General features: G+C 47.5%; 2 protein-coding genes across 2 annotated transcripts; one reads left to right on the top strand and one right to left on the bottom strand.

Annotated features, from left to right (window-relative positions):
• The first annotated feature begins 7,781 nt into the window (after positions 1 to 7,781).
• LOC119294769 (zinc finger protein 593-like) lies at positions 7,782 to 9,588 on the top strand. Its single transcript, XM_037573029.1, has 3 exons — positions 7,782 to 8,096; positions 8,506 to 8,568; positions 9,245 to 9,588. Exons 1-3 carry the CDS (start codon positions 7,888 to 7,890, stop codon positions 9,345 to 9,347), a joined length of 375 nt encoding a protein of 124 aa, XP_037428926.1. The 5' UTR covers positions 7,782 to 7,887; the 3' UTR covers positions 9,348 to 9,588.
• A 3,816-nt stretch (positions 9,589 to 13,404) lies between these two features.
• LOC119294768 (L-type lectin-domain containing receptor kinase IX.1-like) lies at positions 13,405 to 15,783 on the bottom strand. Its single transcript, XM_037573028.1, has one exon. The coding sequence runs from the start codon at positions 15,729 to 15,731 to the stop codon at positions 13,521 to 13,523; it is 2,211 nt and encodes a 736-aa protein (XP_037428925.1). The 5' UTR covers positions 15,732 to 15,783; the 3' UTR covers positions 13,405 to 13,520.
• Positions 15,784 to 17,120: the final 1,337 nt, after the last annotated feature.

Genomic DNA, 17,120 nt, shown 5'->3' with positions numbered 1-17,120 from the left:
TTGCCAAGGAGCCCAGGTTTCACAAGAAGACAAGGCACATCAAGTGTCGCTTCAACTCCATTCGTGAAAATGTTCAAGATGAAGACATAGAGATTTGTAAAGTACATACGGACCTGAATGTAGCAGACCCGTTGACTAAACCTCTCCCTAGAGCAAAACATGATCAACACCAGAATTCCATGGGTGTTCGATTCATCACAATGTAACTAGATTATTGACTCTAGTGCAAGTGGGAGACTGTTGGAAATATGCCCTAGAGGCAATAATAAAAGCATTATTATTATATTTCCTTGTTCATGATAATTGTCTTTATTCATGCTATAATTGTGTTATCCGGAAATCGTAATACATGTGTGAATAACAGACACCAACATGTCCCTAGTGAGCCTCTAGTTGACTAGCTTGTTGATCAACAGATAGTCATGGTTTCCTGACTATGGACACTGGATGTCATTGATAACGAGATCACATCATTGGGAGAATGATGTGATGGACAAGACCCAATCCTAAACATAGCACAAGATCGTATAGTTCGTTTGCTAGAGTTTTCCAATGTCAAAGTATCTTTTCCTTAGACCATGAGATCGTGTAACTCCCGGATACCGTAGGAGTGCTTTGGGTATGCCAAACGTCACAACGTAACTGGGTGACTATAAAGGTAGACTACGAGTATCTCCGAAAGTGTCTGTTGGGTGACATGGATCAAGACTGGGATTTGTCACTCCGTATGACGGAGAGGTATCACTGGGCCCACTCGGTAATGCATCATCATAATGAGCTCAGAGTGACCAAGTGTCTGGTCACGGGATCATGCATTACGGTACGAGTAAAGTGACTTGCCGGTAACGAGATTGAACGAGGTATTGGGATACCGACGATCGAATCTCGGGCAAGTAACATATCGATAGACAAAGGGAATAGCGTACGGGGTTGATAGAATCCTCGACATCGTGGTTCATCTGATGAGATCATCGTGGAGCATGTGGGAGCCAACATGGGTATCCAGATCCCGCTGTTGGTTATTGACCGGAGAGTCGTCTCGGTCATGTCTGCTTGTCTCCCGAACCCGTAGGGTCTACACACTTAAGGTTCAGTTATGCTAGGGTTGTAGGGATATGTATATGCAGTAACCCGAATGTTGTTCGGAGTCCCGGATGAGATCCCGGACGTCACGAGGAGTTCCGGAATGGTCCGGAGGTAAAGATTTATATATGGGAAGTCCTGTTTCGGGCATCGGGACAAGTTTCGGGGTTATCGGTATTGTACCGGGACCACCGGAAGGGTCCCGGGGGTCCACCGGGTGGGTCCACCTGTCCCGGGGGGCCACATGGGCTGTAGGGGGTGCGCCTTGGACTAATGGGCCAAGGGCACCAGCCCCACATAGGCCCATGCGCCTAGGGTTTAAGGGGGAAAGAGTCCTAGGAGGGGAAGGCACCTCCTAGGTACCTTGGGGGGGAGGGAAACCTCCCTTGGCCGCCGCACCCCCTAGGAGATTGGATCTCCTAGGGCCGGCCACCACCCCTTGTCACCCCTATATATAGTGGGGGAGAGGAGGGACTTCATACCTGAACGCCCTGGCCTTTGGTTGCCTCCTTCTCCCTCTCCAACACCTCCTCCACCTCCATAGTGCTTAGCGAAGCTCTGCCGGAGTACTGCAGCTCCATCAACACCACGCCGTCGTGCTGCTGCTGGTGCCATCTCCCTCAACCTCTCCTCCCTCCCTTGCTGGATCAAGAAGGAGGAGACGTGGCTGTTCCGTACGTGTGTTGAATGCGGAGGTGCCGTCCATTCGGCGCTGGTCATCGGTGATTTGGATCACGTCGAGTACGACTACATCATCACCGTTCTTTTGAACGCTTCCGCTCGCGATCTACAAAGGTATGTAGATGCATCTAATCACTCGTTGCTAGATGAACTCCTAGATGATCTTGGTGAAACGAGTAGGAAAATTTTGTTTTCTGCAACGTTCCCCAACACTACAAGGGGCCGGCGCCCCACCTAGGCCCCTATATATAGTGGAGGGGAGGGAGGGCAGCCGCACCTGAGTCCCTGGCGCCTCCCTCTCTCCCGTGACACCTCTTCCTCCCCGCTTGCGCTTGGCGAAGCCCTGCCGGGATCCCGCTACTTCCACCACCACGCCGTTGTGCTGCTGGATATGCATCAACCTCTCCTTCCCTTGCTGGATCAAGAAGGAGGAGATGTCTCTCCCAACCGTATGTGTGTTGAACGCGGAGGTGCCGTCCGTTCGGCGCTAGGATCATCGGTGATTTGGATCACGACGAGTACGACTCCATCAACCCTGTTCACTTGAATGCTTTTGCTTAGCGATCTACAAGGGTATGTAGATGCACTCTCCTTTCCCTCGTTGCTAGTATCTCCATAGATAGATCTTGGTGACTCGTAGGAAAATTTTGAATTCCTGCTACGTTCCCCAACAATCTCCGTCACAGTGGCATGCTCGTCTTGGTCACCCGACCACACCTATCGTTCGTCATGTTTTGTGTCGTCATGAGCTTCCTAGCATGTCTAGTAATAAAGATGTAGCAGTATGTGATGCTTGTCAGCAGGGGAAGAGTCATCAACTTCCTTTTTCAGAGTCTAGTCGTGAGGTGAAACATCCTTTAGAACTTGTTTTCTCAGATGTATGGGGTCCTGCTCAGACTTCTGTCAGTGGTCACAATTATTATATCAGTTTCGTTGATGCTTATAGTCGCTTTACCTGGCTTTATCTTATTAAACGCAAATATGATGTGTTTGACATTGTTGTTCAGTTTCAAAAACATGTTAAACGCCTTCTCAAGCACAAAATTGTTCATGTCCAGTCGGACTGGGGGTGAGTATCGCAACCTCAACTCCTTCTTTCACTCGCTTGGGACCGCTCACCGTTTAGCATGTCCACATACACATGAACAGAATGGTTCTGTGGAACGTAATCATCGACACATTGTTGAAACTGGTCGGTTCCGTTTCGGTTCTGGAGTGATGCTCTTACCACTGCATGTTTTCTCATAAACCGCACTCCCACTTGTGTTTTGAATATGAAGACTCCCATTGAAGTTCTCCTTAATGAACAACCTGATTATACCTTTTTTAAGGTTTTTGGGTGTGCTTGCTGGCCGCATCTCCGCCCATGTAACAAGCGCAAGCTTGAGTTTCGTTCCAAGAAGTGTGTTTTTCTTGGCTATAGCTCTCTTCATAAAGGTTACAAATGTCTTCATGTTCCCACAAATCGTGTCTACATATCTCGGGATGTCGTGTTTGATGAGCATGTTTTTTCCTTTGCCAAGCTTCCTGTGTCCACTGCTGAACCACCATCTTTGCATTCATCCTCCGTTGCATCTGACCAATTTGATGATGTTGCATACTCTCCTATTTTGTTGCCTAACCATGGTGCAGGCACTGGACATGGGGCTCGGTTGGAGATTTTGGAGGCACCATCGTCTCCCTCGTCGGTCTTACCAGCAGTTCACGACGATCACGGTGTGCCTCTGCATGGCCTCGTCCCTCGTGCCCATGCACGACGGACCGAACCTCCTGCCATGCCGTGTGCTTCGGTGCCCCCGGCCCCTGGACCGGTGCCCTTGGTCTCTGGGCCGCCTTCATCGGTGCCTGGGCTGATCGGCTCGTCGCCCCTGGCCCCTGAGCCGGCCTCTGAGCCGGCCTCGCCGCTTTGCCTGGCCATGCCGGCCCCGTCACCCTCTCGGCCTGCCACACCGGCCTCGTCGCCCTCTCAGTCTACCACGCCGTCTGGGCCGTGCTCTCCTAGGCCAAGCTCACATGCCCCCGGTGCACTCTCGCCGGTGCTCACTAAGGCATCCCTGTCGATGGCCGAGGCGTTGCCATCGCCGTCACTGCCTTCATCACCTGAGCCCTCTCTGGCTCCTGTGGCTCATGTGGCTCCTCAACGACCACACACGCGGAGTCGCAGTGGTGTGTTTCAGCCCAAACAACGCACTGATGGTACTATTGCTTGGTTGGCTGCATGTCTGGCTGCTGCCCGTGCGGATCCTACCTCTGAGCCTCGTACGTAGCAAGCTGCTCTCAGTATACCTCATTGGCGAGAGGCCATGGAACAGGAGTACCATGCTCTTCTTCGTAACAAGACATAGACTCTTGTTCCGCCACCACCCCGCGTTAATGTCATCGATTCTAAATGGGTTTTCAAAGTGAAGAAGCATTCTGATGGTTCTATTAAGCGCTACAAGGCGCGGCTGGTTGCTCGAGGTTTTCGGCAGCGTTATGGTCTTGATTAACACCTTTAGTCCAGTGGTTAAACCTACTACTATCAGGCTTCTTCTCTCTCTTGCAGTTACTCGGGGTTGGTCTCTTCGTCAGCTTGATGTGCAGAATGCCTTTCTCCATGGTGTTCTGGAGGAGGAGGTCTATATGCGGCAGCCCCCAGGGTTCTCTGATCCTGATCATCCTGATTATCTGTGTCGTCTCACTAAAGCACTCTATGGTCTGAAGCAGGCTCCCCGTGCTTGGAATGCTCGCTTGCGACAGCCCTTCGTGCTCATGGTTTTGCATCACCGGCTGCTGACTCTTCGTTATTTCTTCTACAAAGGCCCGAAGTTACCATGTATCTGCTGGTCTATGTGGATGATATTATACTTGCCAGTTCTTCTCAGTCGGCTGCTGCTGCTCTTGTTCGGTCTCTTAGTGTTGACTTTGCGGTCAAAGATCTTGGGAAGCTTCACTATTTCCTTGCTGTGGAAGTTGCTTCTCTCTCTGATGGTCTTGTTATGACGCAGAAGAAGTACTCTTTGAACTTGTTACAGCGGGCTAGAATGCTTAAGTGCAAACCAACTACTACACCTATGTCTGCTACTGACAGGATCACTGTTGTAGATGGCACGCTCCTTCCCTCTGCTGATGCGACACAGTATAGGAGTATTGTTGGTGGGTTGCAGTATTTGACGATCACTCGTCCAGATATTTCCTTTGCCGTCAACAGAGTATGTCAGTATCTCCAGGCACCTCGTGGCACTCATTGGTCCGCGGTTAAGCGCATTTTGCGCTACATTCGCTTCACGTTGTCCTATGGTTTGCACATTCGACCGAACCCCTCTGGGGTCATTTCAGCATATTCTGATGCAGATTGGGCTGGCAGTCTGGATGACATGCGATCCACGGGGGGCTATGCTGTGTTCTTTGGTTCTACCTTGATCGCCTGGAGTGCTCGGAAACAAGCTATTATCTCACGTAGCAGTACTGAAGTTGAGTATAAGGCTGTGGTTAATGCAACTGCAGAAATTATCTGGGTACAGTCTTTGCTCCAGGAGTTGGGTATATCTCAATCACAGTCTCCTATTCTTTGGTGTGGTAACATCGGTGCTACATACCTATCTGCTAATCCGGTATTCCATGCCCGAACGAAACACATCGAAGTGGACTATCATTTTGTACGGGAACGGGTATCTCAGAAGCAACTACAGATCAAGTTCATCTCTTCCAAGGATCAACTTGCAGACATCTTCACCAAGCCATTACCTCTCCCACAGTTTGAGAATTGTCGGCGCAATCTTACCCTTCTAGATTCTTTAGGAAGTGGCTAAGATTGAGGGAGGGTGTTAGACTGTATAGCTTCTGTATATGTGTACGTATGATGTAACGTTATACCCCTTCATTATATATATGTGATAGGCCAGCCCTATAGGGTTGAGGCGGTTCCTCCAAACCTATCGTCTTACAATAAATGATGTAAATATAGCATGAATACTTTATAAATTATAGATACGTCAGAGACATATTATTGAATAGCTGGACTCATGGGTTAGATGGAATTCCTACCGAATTCTATCAAACGTGATGCAACCACAACCATGTTGTCCAGCTGATGAGAGCCAGAGCTAAGGCTAGTCGGCATTAAACCAAATTCAAAGCAAAAGGCAAAAGGCAAAGGGACAACAAAAATAATGAAACCGGGAAAAGGCTAACTCTTGGCATTGCATAAAGCCGGATTCTACTCTATCAGCACATGTGTAGGGTGGGGTGCCCCTTTTTTTTTAATGATTTTTTAGTTTAAAAAATGTCACCAAAATCTAAAAAAATGTTCAAACATTCGAAAAAATTGTTTGGAATTTCAAAAAATGGTCCAAATTTTATAAATACCTCCCAGATTTAAAAAAGTTCATGAATTTGACCAATATTAATCAGATTTTAAAGTATGTTCCGAATTTTAAAAAAGATCCTGAATATCAAAAGTTGTTCCTAAATTTTATAAGTATTCACGGATTAAAAAAATATTCCAAAATTTCAAAATATATTTTTAATTTTTAAAAATTATTCAGGAAATTTCAAATGAAATAAAAATGAAAAACGAAATGAATAATATAAGAAGAAAAAGGAAACCAAAAAATAAAAAATAAAAAATGGTTCTATAAAGGTTCAACTGGTGGGACGGAAAACTAGAAATGGGCTGGCCCATATAGCGGTTCAGTTCTTGCGTTTCTCCCCCGCGTGTGACAGGGAGAATAGAATTGGGGCCGATCAGACGGTTAAAAAAAGCGGGAGCTCCTATTTGCCGCGTTCTGCGGCAAATACACGGCCCCTCGCAAGCCGGCCCATTCAGTGCACATCGATATGATGGGGAAAAAATCGCAAAAAGGATAGTGCGCGTTGGTTGGGAATCGAACACGTGGCTGCCTAATTGCGCTAGCTCGCTGCTAGCCACCAGGATCGAAGAGATTTGTAAACCAAAACACAACGGAACACTAAAAGAAACTGATGACAGTATCAGACTTAACACAGTTCGACAAAATCCCGAATAATATTTTGAACATACGAACAATTTTTCACAAATACAACTTTTAGGAAATCGAAAAGTTTTTAAATTTTCCAAACATTTAGGACAATTCTTTAAAGCACAAACATTTTTTGAATTTTGAGATTTCGAAACAAAGAATAATTTCGAAATACCAAACAAATTTGAAGCACGGACATTGATTATATGAACAAAAATTTGGAATCTGATTTTTTTTTGAAACCCTTGATTTCTTTTGGTGTAAAACACGAATATTTTAAAAACACAAACCAGTTTAGAATTATCAGAACAATGTTTTAAAAATCCTAGAATTTGTTTGAAAGGCAAACAAATCTTAAACATTTTCTTATTTCCGAAACTTTTAAACATTTTTTGTAAAATGCGAACAATTTTATAATTTTGAGTATATTTTTTGAAAACTGTACTTTTTTGGAAACGCAAGTTTTTTTGAATATCTTGAGTTTTTTTGACAAAAATGAGAACAAAAGAAAAAATAAATTGAAAAACCAAAAAAAGAACATAAAAAACAAAAAAAAGAAAAGGAAAAAAAGAAAAACGAAAAGAAGAAGGAAAACAAAAAAGAAACTAGAAAAACCGGTTCAAGAAACTTCTGGAAGGTTCGCAAATCAGGCCAGGAACCATCCAGAAGGTTCCCCAAACTGGAAAATTGATCCCACGTAGAAAGATGCTAACTGGGCCGGCCCAGGTATCATCGAACATGTGCAATAGGTCGACATTTGCTGCATTCTCCCAATTTTGAGAATCAATCCTTCTCTTAAAATGTTGAATTCATATTATTTTTTGCAATCTTAATTAGTTATGATTTTCAAAAATATGGGTTCAAGATTCTGGAAGAAACTGGAGGGAGGACCGAAGATACCGGGAGAATCGGCCGAAAGAATTGGGCTTTCATAAAAAGCAACTGCGCCCTTTGGGGAATTGGGCTTCTCATTTGTGCAGACAATGACGATAACCGGGATTCACGCTCGGCCCAGTCAAGCCTATACCAAACCCTCTGTCCCTTCCCGTCCTCTTCCTCTCTCCATACTTCCCCTCTCCAGGGTTCGTTTCCCCTCGGAGCCGAAACCCTAGCCGCCGCCGCCGACCACCGCGAGCAAGCTCAGATGGGAGGCAAGTGCCCACACCGCAAGGTGAAGAAGCGCCGTCTCAACTGCAAGCAGGTGCGCCGCGGCAAGTTCCTCGTCAAAGCCGACGACGCCGTCTACGACGAGCTCGTCAAGCTGGCCGACCAGGGCAAGGATTCCGAGGGCAAGGCGCTACCCGTCGACGAGGACCTCCCCGGCATGGGCCAGTTCTACTGCCTCCACTGCGAGTATGCCTCCCAACTCTACCACTAGTCTGCTTCGATTTCCTCCATCAGTTTCAAGCACAAATGTGATGGTCCTGTTTACATGCCGTTACAAAGATAGTACGGCGTTTTGGGGTCAATTAGGATGTGATTAGTTGCATATACTGTGAAGTAGTATATATGTTGCTGCACATATGCTATGGGAAGATGTAATAGTATCTGTGTCTGAATACTTGTGGATCTATGGTTTGTTTTGACAGTGCCTTGATTGAATCAAGATTGGTAGGTGGGCAACTGTACTTGTGAATCATTGTATCACACTATGATTTGTTCTCTGCATGTGAGGAACTTCATTTCTCAGTTTCTCATACAGCAACGCAACTCTATTTCCTTCTGATTATTTATTTAGTACTTGTTCTGTTGGTGGCTGCAGTCGGTACTTCGCGGATGAGACCGTAAAGGAGGATCACTACCGCTCAAAGCGCCACAAGAAAAGGTAATTCCCCTTGTTCTGAGTCAACTTATTAAAGCTTCTGTTCAGAGTTATATGATGCACCAGAGCCTCCTGAGCTGGGGCACCTGCGTCGATGCCCGCATCAAATACCAATCCGAGAATCAGATTTGGAGAGATAATTTTAATATGCCAGTGATCAAGTAGCAATATGTTGGCCCAGCGTGACTAAGCCTAGCACATCCCACAGCCATGCCTCCTGTGCAGCACACTTGCATATGACGTTCCTTTCCTCTCTCACTGTGTTGGTGATTGCCCATCAACAAGAGAAACCTAATGCATGCACTATGTTGCATGATGCTATAGCTGAACAGAGGAGACTCTGCTCTAAATTCTCTCGCACAGTGTTGATGAAGTAACTGTTTAATTGAATCGCGTGTGAGTTTTAGATGTTCAAGAGTGAATTTTATTGCGTTAATGTAATGCAGTTGCTGAGAAGTAAGAACATTGGCTAGTGTTTATTAAGAATTTTAGCCTGATGAAAGACTTTTAATTCTGCTGGATTTAATTTGTGGACATAAGCATAGCTCAAACATGTCTCCGGTTCTCCACGAATAACTTGACCTTGACAGAAACATATGAAGCTGTAGAAGGATCTTGATGTGTGTAAGTGGGCATTGTGTTAGTATCCTATCTAATCACTACCTTTTGATTCATGTAGGGTCAAGCAGTTGTCTGGGCCAGCCCCACACACGCAAATAGATGCCGATCTCGCTGGTGGAATGGGAATGCCGGACAATGGCTTGAAGCTCATGTCTTCCTGAACTTCATGATCGTTGTTTGATGTTTTATTGCTGCTGCTATACATCTGTACCAACTTTGCTTGATTTGTAACTTGCAAATAGTCGCTTTGGTCGAAGAGGTTAGGATTTTTCATTGCTGTATCTGCCTCATGGTTGCCAACTTTTATCTAAATTGAGAACGAGTGACTTATCTGCGTCTGGGACAAAATGTCAATGATTTAGCAGCAGATTATGCACTATGAATTAGAACTCCATATTGGTATTCTCATCAGCTTGAAAACAAGCTATCTGCAGGCCCTTCGTCGATTGCGTTAATTTCTACTTGCTGTCATCAGACAAGTACAAATTATAGTAGGTCCTTTTCTGTTGATATTTCTTGGGTTATCGATATATGCGTGTAGGTCATTGCCCTGGTCCATTGTTTTGTTTGGGCGGTGCCATTACAACTGTATTGTCACATGTTATTTATGCTCGTTTTGGATCTCCATGACCCTGCATCCTGCATCCTTAGACAAGGACACTCATTCTGGAACTTGTTACTACTACAAACAATTTCACTTAGATAATAGATGTCTCAACTATCTAGGTATCTGCTTTTAATTAACTTATTATGTTTATAACAAATATTATGCAGAACGAATGTGTATAGCAGATAAATAATAACTGTGAAGATTATTTATAGTCTTAAAACATTTAATTTCCTATCAGAAATCTGTATATCTATTTATATCTATATCTATATATACTGCTGCTATACACACTTGTTCTGCATAATATTTGGTAGCTTGTACTCCCTCTATACGCTCTTATATTTCTTTACAGAGGGAGTACTAGCTAGGTGCTATATAAGCGTACTTATGGCTTGTACTCCAAGGGGAGTACAATGCAAGACACCTAGGGGAGATGCTTAGAGAAATAACCCAATGTTTTTTTAAGCACCGGTGCTTATTTGTAGAGGGTAGAGCTCTTTTCTTTAGAAATAGGCATGGGTGCTTTAGGAAAATTCGGTTTATTTTTTTTTAGTACTTCTATGAGCACCTACCAATGCACAAGGTCGAGTGGTTTCTTGTATGGTCGAGTGGTCTTCGAACAGGTGGGACACCCGAGTGATATGATTGGTCGAGTGGATTGCACTCGACGTCTTCGTTGGGTACTCCCTGTTGTCTCTTGGTCTTCTTTGCTGGTAGGGTAGTGACCTTGGGTAGGATATGTTGGTCAGGCCTATGACCCTACCCTAAGTCTATATCCTCATCAATCCCCTCGTGGGACTACATTGCAAGTTGTAAAAGCGTGGAGGAGGCGGAACTCCGAGCTTGCATTGTCGGCCTCTATATATAGGTATAATACTTCACTTTCCTATTATTATAGAGACTGACTACTTGTGTTGCTGCGATTATTAGAGGAAGTTATTGATAGATCAGCTTTGCACGATCTGAAGAAAAAAGCCTGAAGTATCTGTAAGCTTATTACTCGGCTCAAAGTTCCAAAGATTACGTGGTCGGCCAATGTGGTGGCCCATTTATTAGCAAAATTTAGCTTTGATAATAGAGCCGATGGCTTATTAATGATGTACCGTCATGTGTGGTGAATTCTGTAACGAATGTTTGTAACATTTAGTTTGATCAATATATGAGGTGTGGGTTAAAAAAAGGTCGACCATAGAAATTAATCGAGCGAAATCACGAACCAAATCAATCCGACCAAGCCCCTCAAAAAAAAATATTAAAATTCGCTCTGCTCGATACCAATGTAGTAGCAGCCAATCCACCCTAAAAAAAACAGCCAATCCTTCAGAATAGTTGTAGCGGTGGATGCACGCCCGACGACCGCTCGGCGTGGCTATCTCAGAAACAATCAACAATGGGAATGCAACAGGAAAATTAATCAATTAGCTCGATCCTTTGAACGTCGTAGCAACGCGATTATTACATTCACTCTCCTATATATATATAGGTAGTAGAAGAATGCCCGTGCGTTGCAATGGGGCCACATTAACTTTAAGAGTTCAATACTAATATTCTCGTACATATCAAGTGACATTGACGATCTTTTTTATCATCAAATTCTCACGCACACACTCTCTGCCTCCCTTTTCCTCACTCTCTCTCTCCCCCTCTCTCTAACACACACACATACACACATATCCATATTATTGGGTACGAGACCATAATCAATCTATTTTACACACACGCTAGTGCATAACAATATGGATTATGTGTATTATATTTGCCACCACAACTAAGGAAATTAATTTCATATAAATCGGCTAGCCACAGCTCCAAGAATACGCGGAGGATGTGGCCCGCTTCCAAGTGTGTCTGCGCGCCGGCCACCCACGCTGGGTCCTTCAAGTGCTGCTTCCACCGCACCAACTCCCAGGGCCAGGGAAGCCGCCCTTCTTCGCCCCCTTCACCGGCCGCGGCCAACGCGGTGCCGCGGCACCCAGCCTCGCCGTTCTCGTCCTCCGGCACCGTCACGATCCAGTGACGTAGCCTAAGCATGGGCCTCGAGAATCAAGAACGCTCGACAACGGAGAGGGAAGGGAAGATCATATACATGTCATAAGAAAGAGAGTTTATTTACCGCTCCCTTGATGTATTGTTTCCTTTGTTTGGAGATTGATTACCATCCATGAGTTAAGGTAAGGTTAATGTGATTGAGCAATTTTTTCTGAAAATCAATTATTTGTTTTTTAATTAATGTGATTGAGCGATTTAAGGTAAGGTTAATTAATTTAGATTTGATCGTTAGAGATTGTTCGTGATTGATTCTACATTACTAAATAACTTGCGCCAGTAAGGAAAGTTCTGATCTGTTCAGATTTCTTTCGTTGTGTGAGAGGGTGACGCGAAAATAAACCGATGAAGTGGGGGGAGGGGACAAAAAAATCTATGAAAAAACCCAGCGAAGGTGGAAGGAGGTACCAAAAAAATCATGGGAGGTGGGACGAAAAAAAACCTCCCATACTTCATGCAGGAAGAGCACACATTCATAAGCTAACGGTTTCACAATGCGTTCTTGCTGATAGTAATTGAACCAAATAAAACGATGGACAAGCAGATTGATTAAGGAACTCTAGGTAATACTTCATGACGTAAGCATTGGCTCAAAAAGTTAATTTGTAAGTAACAAAAAAAGGCCTAGAAGAATAGTTCTACCTAAATAAAGTTTACTGCTGCACATGAGCAGATCCACACGAAGCAGAGGGGAGATGGAGCAGGCCAGTAACCAGGGGAAGGAGCAGAGTGGGAGAAGATTTACACTGCCGTCTCCACTGGAAATGGTGTCTCCGCCGCATCTGTGGAGGCGCCGCGGCTCCGCCTCGGATGGTGCTCGTGGCTATGGTGAAGAGGAGGGGCGACGCATGGGTGAAGAGGCAGACGGTACTCGTGGCCAAAATAGTGGGTCGTTCGAGCTGCGGGAGGGAGGAGGGGATCGCCGGGAGGCGGCGAGATCGGTGGGCGGCAGCGTCGGCGTCCAGGTAGGGAAGTCAAGGTAGGGCGCTGTGTTTTTTTAGGGGAATTGCTTGTGAAAATAACGTGCCACAACGATGTAGCGAGCGGATTCCCTTAAAAAAGACGTAGCGAGTGGATTCCCTTAAAACTGGTAGGAATGAACACGATCGATGACGTTGATAAATAGTGGTGAATGTTGGCCTAATTTACTATCATCATGCATGGAAACGAATCATCAAGAAAAAGAATACTTCCTATTACTACGCTCATAGGAAGCTTCATAATCTCTGCTACCAAACAGTTTCTCCCCAAACAAGGAAGGAAAGTTATGGACCTGATTCGGAAGGAAACAAACGTTATGAAGATTAATTAATTTAGATTTGATCTTTAGAGATTGATTGTGATCGATTCTTTTACATAAAGACATTACTAAATAATTTGTGTCAGTATGGAAAGTTCTGATCCGTTCAGTTTTTTTCGGTGTGTGAGAGGGTGAAGCGAAAATAAACCGATGAAATGGGGGGAGGGAACGAAAAAAAATCTACGAAAAAAACCAGCGAAAATGGGAGGAGGTACCAAAAAATAAACCATGATAGGTGGGACGAAAAAAACCTGAAAGCTGAGACTACCAACTGCTCCATTAGGAGTAGAGATAATACTTCACTCTCCTATTATTATGGAGACTGACTATGCTTGTGTTGCTGCTATTATTACATTGGGAATGCAACAGGAAAATTAATCAATTATTAGGTAGATCCTTTGAACGTCGTAGCAACGCGGTCGAGGACGAGTCGGAAGAACGAGTGGCGTCGCCGGTGCTGACCGAAGATGAGCCAACGCAATCGGTGCCGTCGGTGGAGAAAGCCCCTGCCCCGTACCGTCCGGATGACTCAAGATCCGGCACGGTCCTGTACATATGCAGGGGGAGCGCCGGCAGCCTCGCCTCCTCGGATTGCAGGATACTCATGGCCTGCGTGACGGACGGTCGCTCGCTCCGGTCCGGGTGCGCGCACCAAAGCCCGACGACGAGCACCCGTTCCATCCACCAGTCGTGGGCCTCGTCGCCCCTCAGCCGCTCATCCACCGCGTCAAGGATAGCGTCCCTGCCGTACAAGCTCCACACCCATCTGAGCAGCGTGAAGGATTTCTCCGCGGTTTCAACCACGGGCCGCCGGCCGGAGACGACCTCCAAGAGGACGACGCCGAAGCTATATACGTCGGACTCGGTGCTGGGCCGGCGCGTGTTGACGAACTCTGGGTCGATGTACCCGGCGGTGCCGAGCACGGCCTTGGTGGTCTGCAGCAATCCCGTGCCGTGGTCCACGAGCCGGGCCAGGCCGAAGTCCCCCAGCTTGGTGCAGTGCGAGGAGTCGAGCATGATGTTGCTCGGCTTGATGTCGCCGTGCACGACGCTCTGCTCCCACTCTCCGTGGAGGTAGCGCAACGCGGATCCCAAGCCGAGGATGATCTTGTACCTCTGCGGCCATGTCAGATAGCTTCCGTCGTTGCTGTAGAGGTGCCTGTCTAGGCTGCCCTCCGCAACGAGTTCGTAGACAAGCAGCAGCCCCTTGCGGCTGTCGCACCATCCCAGCAGCTGCACGAGGTTGCGATGCTTCAGCCTGCTGATGATCCTCACCTCTGCCTCGAACTCCTTCCTCCCCTGCGCCGACGACTCTGCCGACAACACCTTTACCGCCACCGCACGACGCTCTTGGTCGCCGGCGAGCGTGAGGTGGCCTCGGTACACGCTGCCGAAGCCGCCTCGCCCGAGCTTCTCCTCCTCCGAGAAGTTGCTTGTTGCAGCGACGAGCTCGTGGTACGTGTACCGTTTGGGGCCACCGGCGGCCACACCTCTCTCGAGGTCAGCTCTGTCGACGCAATGTTCTTCGTCGTCGTCGCTATCACTGCTGCTGTCCCCATTTGCTCTTGTTGATCTTCTTTTCTCGTGTCGCCGCCATATCGTCGTTACCATGGCCACACATACCAGCAGAAATAGCAGCGGAACTAGTATGGACAGCAGTAACTTTTTGTGATTGTTGTTGCTGGTTGGAAGAACAAGTTGAGCCGGCGGAGGTGCTTCCTTGTTGGATTCCAGCTGCAGAGTGGAACTGAAAGACCATGAAAGTATCTGGTGCAGCTCGGCGGCCCAGCCAGTGGCCGCCGAGAAGCCGATAGCAACCTCCTCAGGCAGATACCTTGTGAGGTCAATGGTTGCATTGACCTGGTACAGGGCGTCGTCGATTAGGAGATCAACTGCCAACAACTTGGACTCATTCTGGTACTTGATAGTGGCGGTCATAACGTGCGAGGACGTTAGGTTCCTGCCCGGCCTGGTCGTAGTGTCCGTGGACGCCGTGGAGTTGACGGAGTTGACGTCGATTCCGACGTGGTTCCCGGTCATGTCGGCGTTCTGCGGGTTGAGGAAAGTGTCGAACTCGACGGCGACGATCCGGCTGTCGCCCGTCCCGTTGGTGAAGGCCGGGAGGAGGCCGAGGCTGCCGCCGTTGCTATTGGGCGGGATCACCGAAGGGAAATGGCCGAGGAAGAAGGCCATCCCGTCGCCGGTGTTGGACGGGTTGTCCCTGTCCGGGGTGATCTGGAAGGAGAAGGCGGTGGTGAAGCTGGCCGTCTCGCCGGTGGCGCTGTTCCACAGCGGCACTTTGTCCACGTACGACGCCCGGCCGGTGCTGTACTGGATGTTTGCATCGCGTGTGTTGGTCGTCAGCTCGAGGGTGGACGAACTGAGGAACGCTTGGCCGGCGAAGTTGATGGACGCGCCGCGGTTGGGGACGCCGGGGTCGGAGAAGTTGAGGCTGAAGGAGAGCGACAGGGCCATGCGCGGCGCATGGTAGAGGCAGAGGAGCACCAAGACTACGGTGGTGAGACTGGGACGACGGCGGGAGCCCATCGGTTGGCGTTTGGGAAGGACCGAAGGAGGAAGCCTGAGCATTAGAAACACAAGGAAGATGTAGACTGCCAGCGACGCGCGTAGCTCTGCTCGTCTTTACATTGGGTCTCTAATTAACATCTTAGTGGACTAGTCAGTTGTCACGGTCATATTTGAAATGGTCACCACGGGAAAGTACAAAGTTAATGCATGATGTAGCACAAGAAAGAAATTAGAGACCTAAGTTGGTGCATGATGTGCACGCCTCTGACCGAGCACCAAATGGTTGCACAAGACGAAGTCACCAGGGTATACAGGTTTAATGGTCGTTCTTCTTCTCTTATTTATTTATTTATTAATTTATTTATTTATATAGACGCGACTAACGTCCTAATGTTCAGAAGTTAAGGAAGATCTCCTCCCGCTACCTCCCGTAAAACAAGTATGCATGCATTTTTACCAAAAAGAATTTCGCTTCACTTTATAGATAAAGCAAACTGTCTGAAGCATAAAACCAACAAGGTTCACAAACACACACAAAGGTTCCACAAACACACCAAGTAGCAAAAATGGTTAATGCCGAGGACACATCTCAACAAGCCCTGAAATCCAAAACACAAACACACGCACAACAGACCGGACAGCAGGCCTAATCGGGCTCCGGAGATGGGGGCGGCAGCCGGGGTGCCACGCGGAAGGCCATCGAGCGAATATCGGCGAGGAGGGTGTTGATGGCGTCCCGGTCCTCGGGGCAGCTAAGCGGCCGCCAAAGCTGCAGGTAACCACACATTTTAAAGATCGCGTTAGCCGCACGTCGGAGAGGCACTTTCTGAATAACAAGCTTGTTGCGGATGGTCCAAAGCATTCAGGCAAGGACCCCAACGCACAACCATCTAATATGGCGGTGGAGGGGGGCGGTGGCGTGGATCTCAGCGAGCAGGTCCGGGAAGTTGGTGTTGCACCACTGTCCACCAACCGTCTCACGGAAGCGAGACCACAGGAATTGGGCTGTGGAGCAGGAGAAGAAGATGTGGTTAGCATCCTCCACCGTGCCACAGAGGGGGCAAATCCCGTCTCCTGGTCCGTTGCGCTTGAGGACCTCTACCCCAGAGGGGAGGCGTCCCCGGATCCACTGCCACAAAAAGATCCTGATCTTCAAAGGGAGGCGAATGTCCCAAATCAAGCTAAAGGGCTCAAGGGCCGACGAGGGAGCGATCGCCGAGTATAAGGACCTATTGGAGAAGCGGCCGTTGGACTCCAGTCGCCAGGAAATGGAGTCAGGGGTGCTCTCGATGTCCATTGGAAGAAGGAAGATGTCCCGGAGGAGGGAGTCGCAAGCGGCCACCTCAAGGGGGCCGAAGGGGCGCCGGAAAGCGAGGCGCCCTAAGCCAATAAGGGCCGTCTCGACAAAGACCCGAGGGTCAACCGCAATGGTGAATAGATCCAGGAATC

This window comes from Triticum dicoccoides, chromosome 4B (assembly GCF_002162155.2).
Source record: "Triticum dicoccoides isolate Atlit2015 ecotype Zavitan chromosome 4B, WEW_v2.0, whole genome shotgun sequence".
NCBI lineage: Eukaryota > Viridiplantae > Streptophyta > Magnoliopsida > Poales > Poaceae > Triticum > Triticum dicoccoides.
The sequence above is the reverse complement of the archived record's forward strand: the minus strand, read 5'-3'. Positions and strand labels throughout refer to the sequence as shown.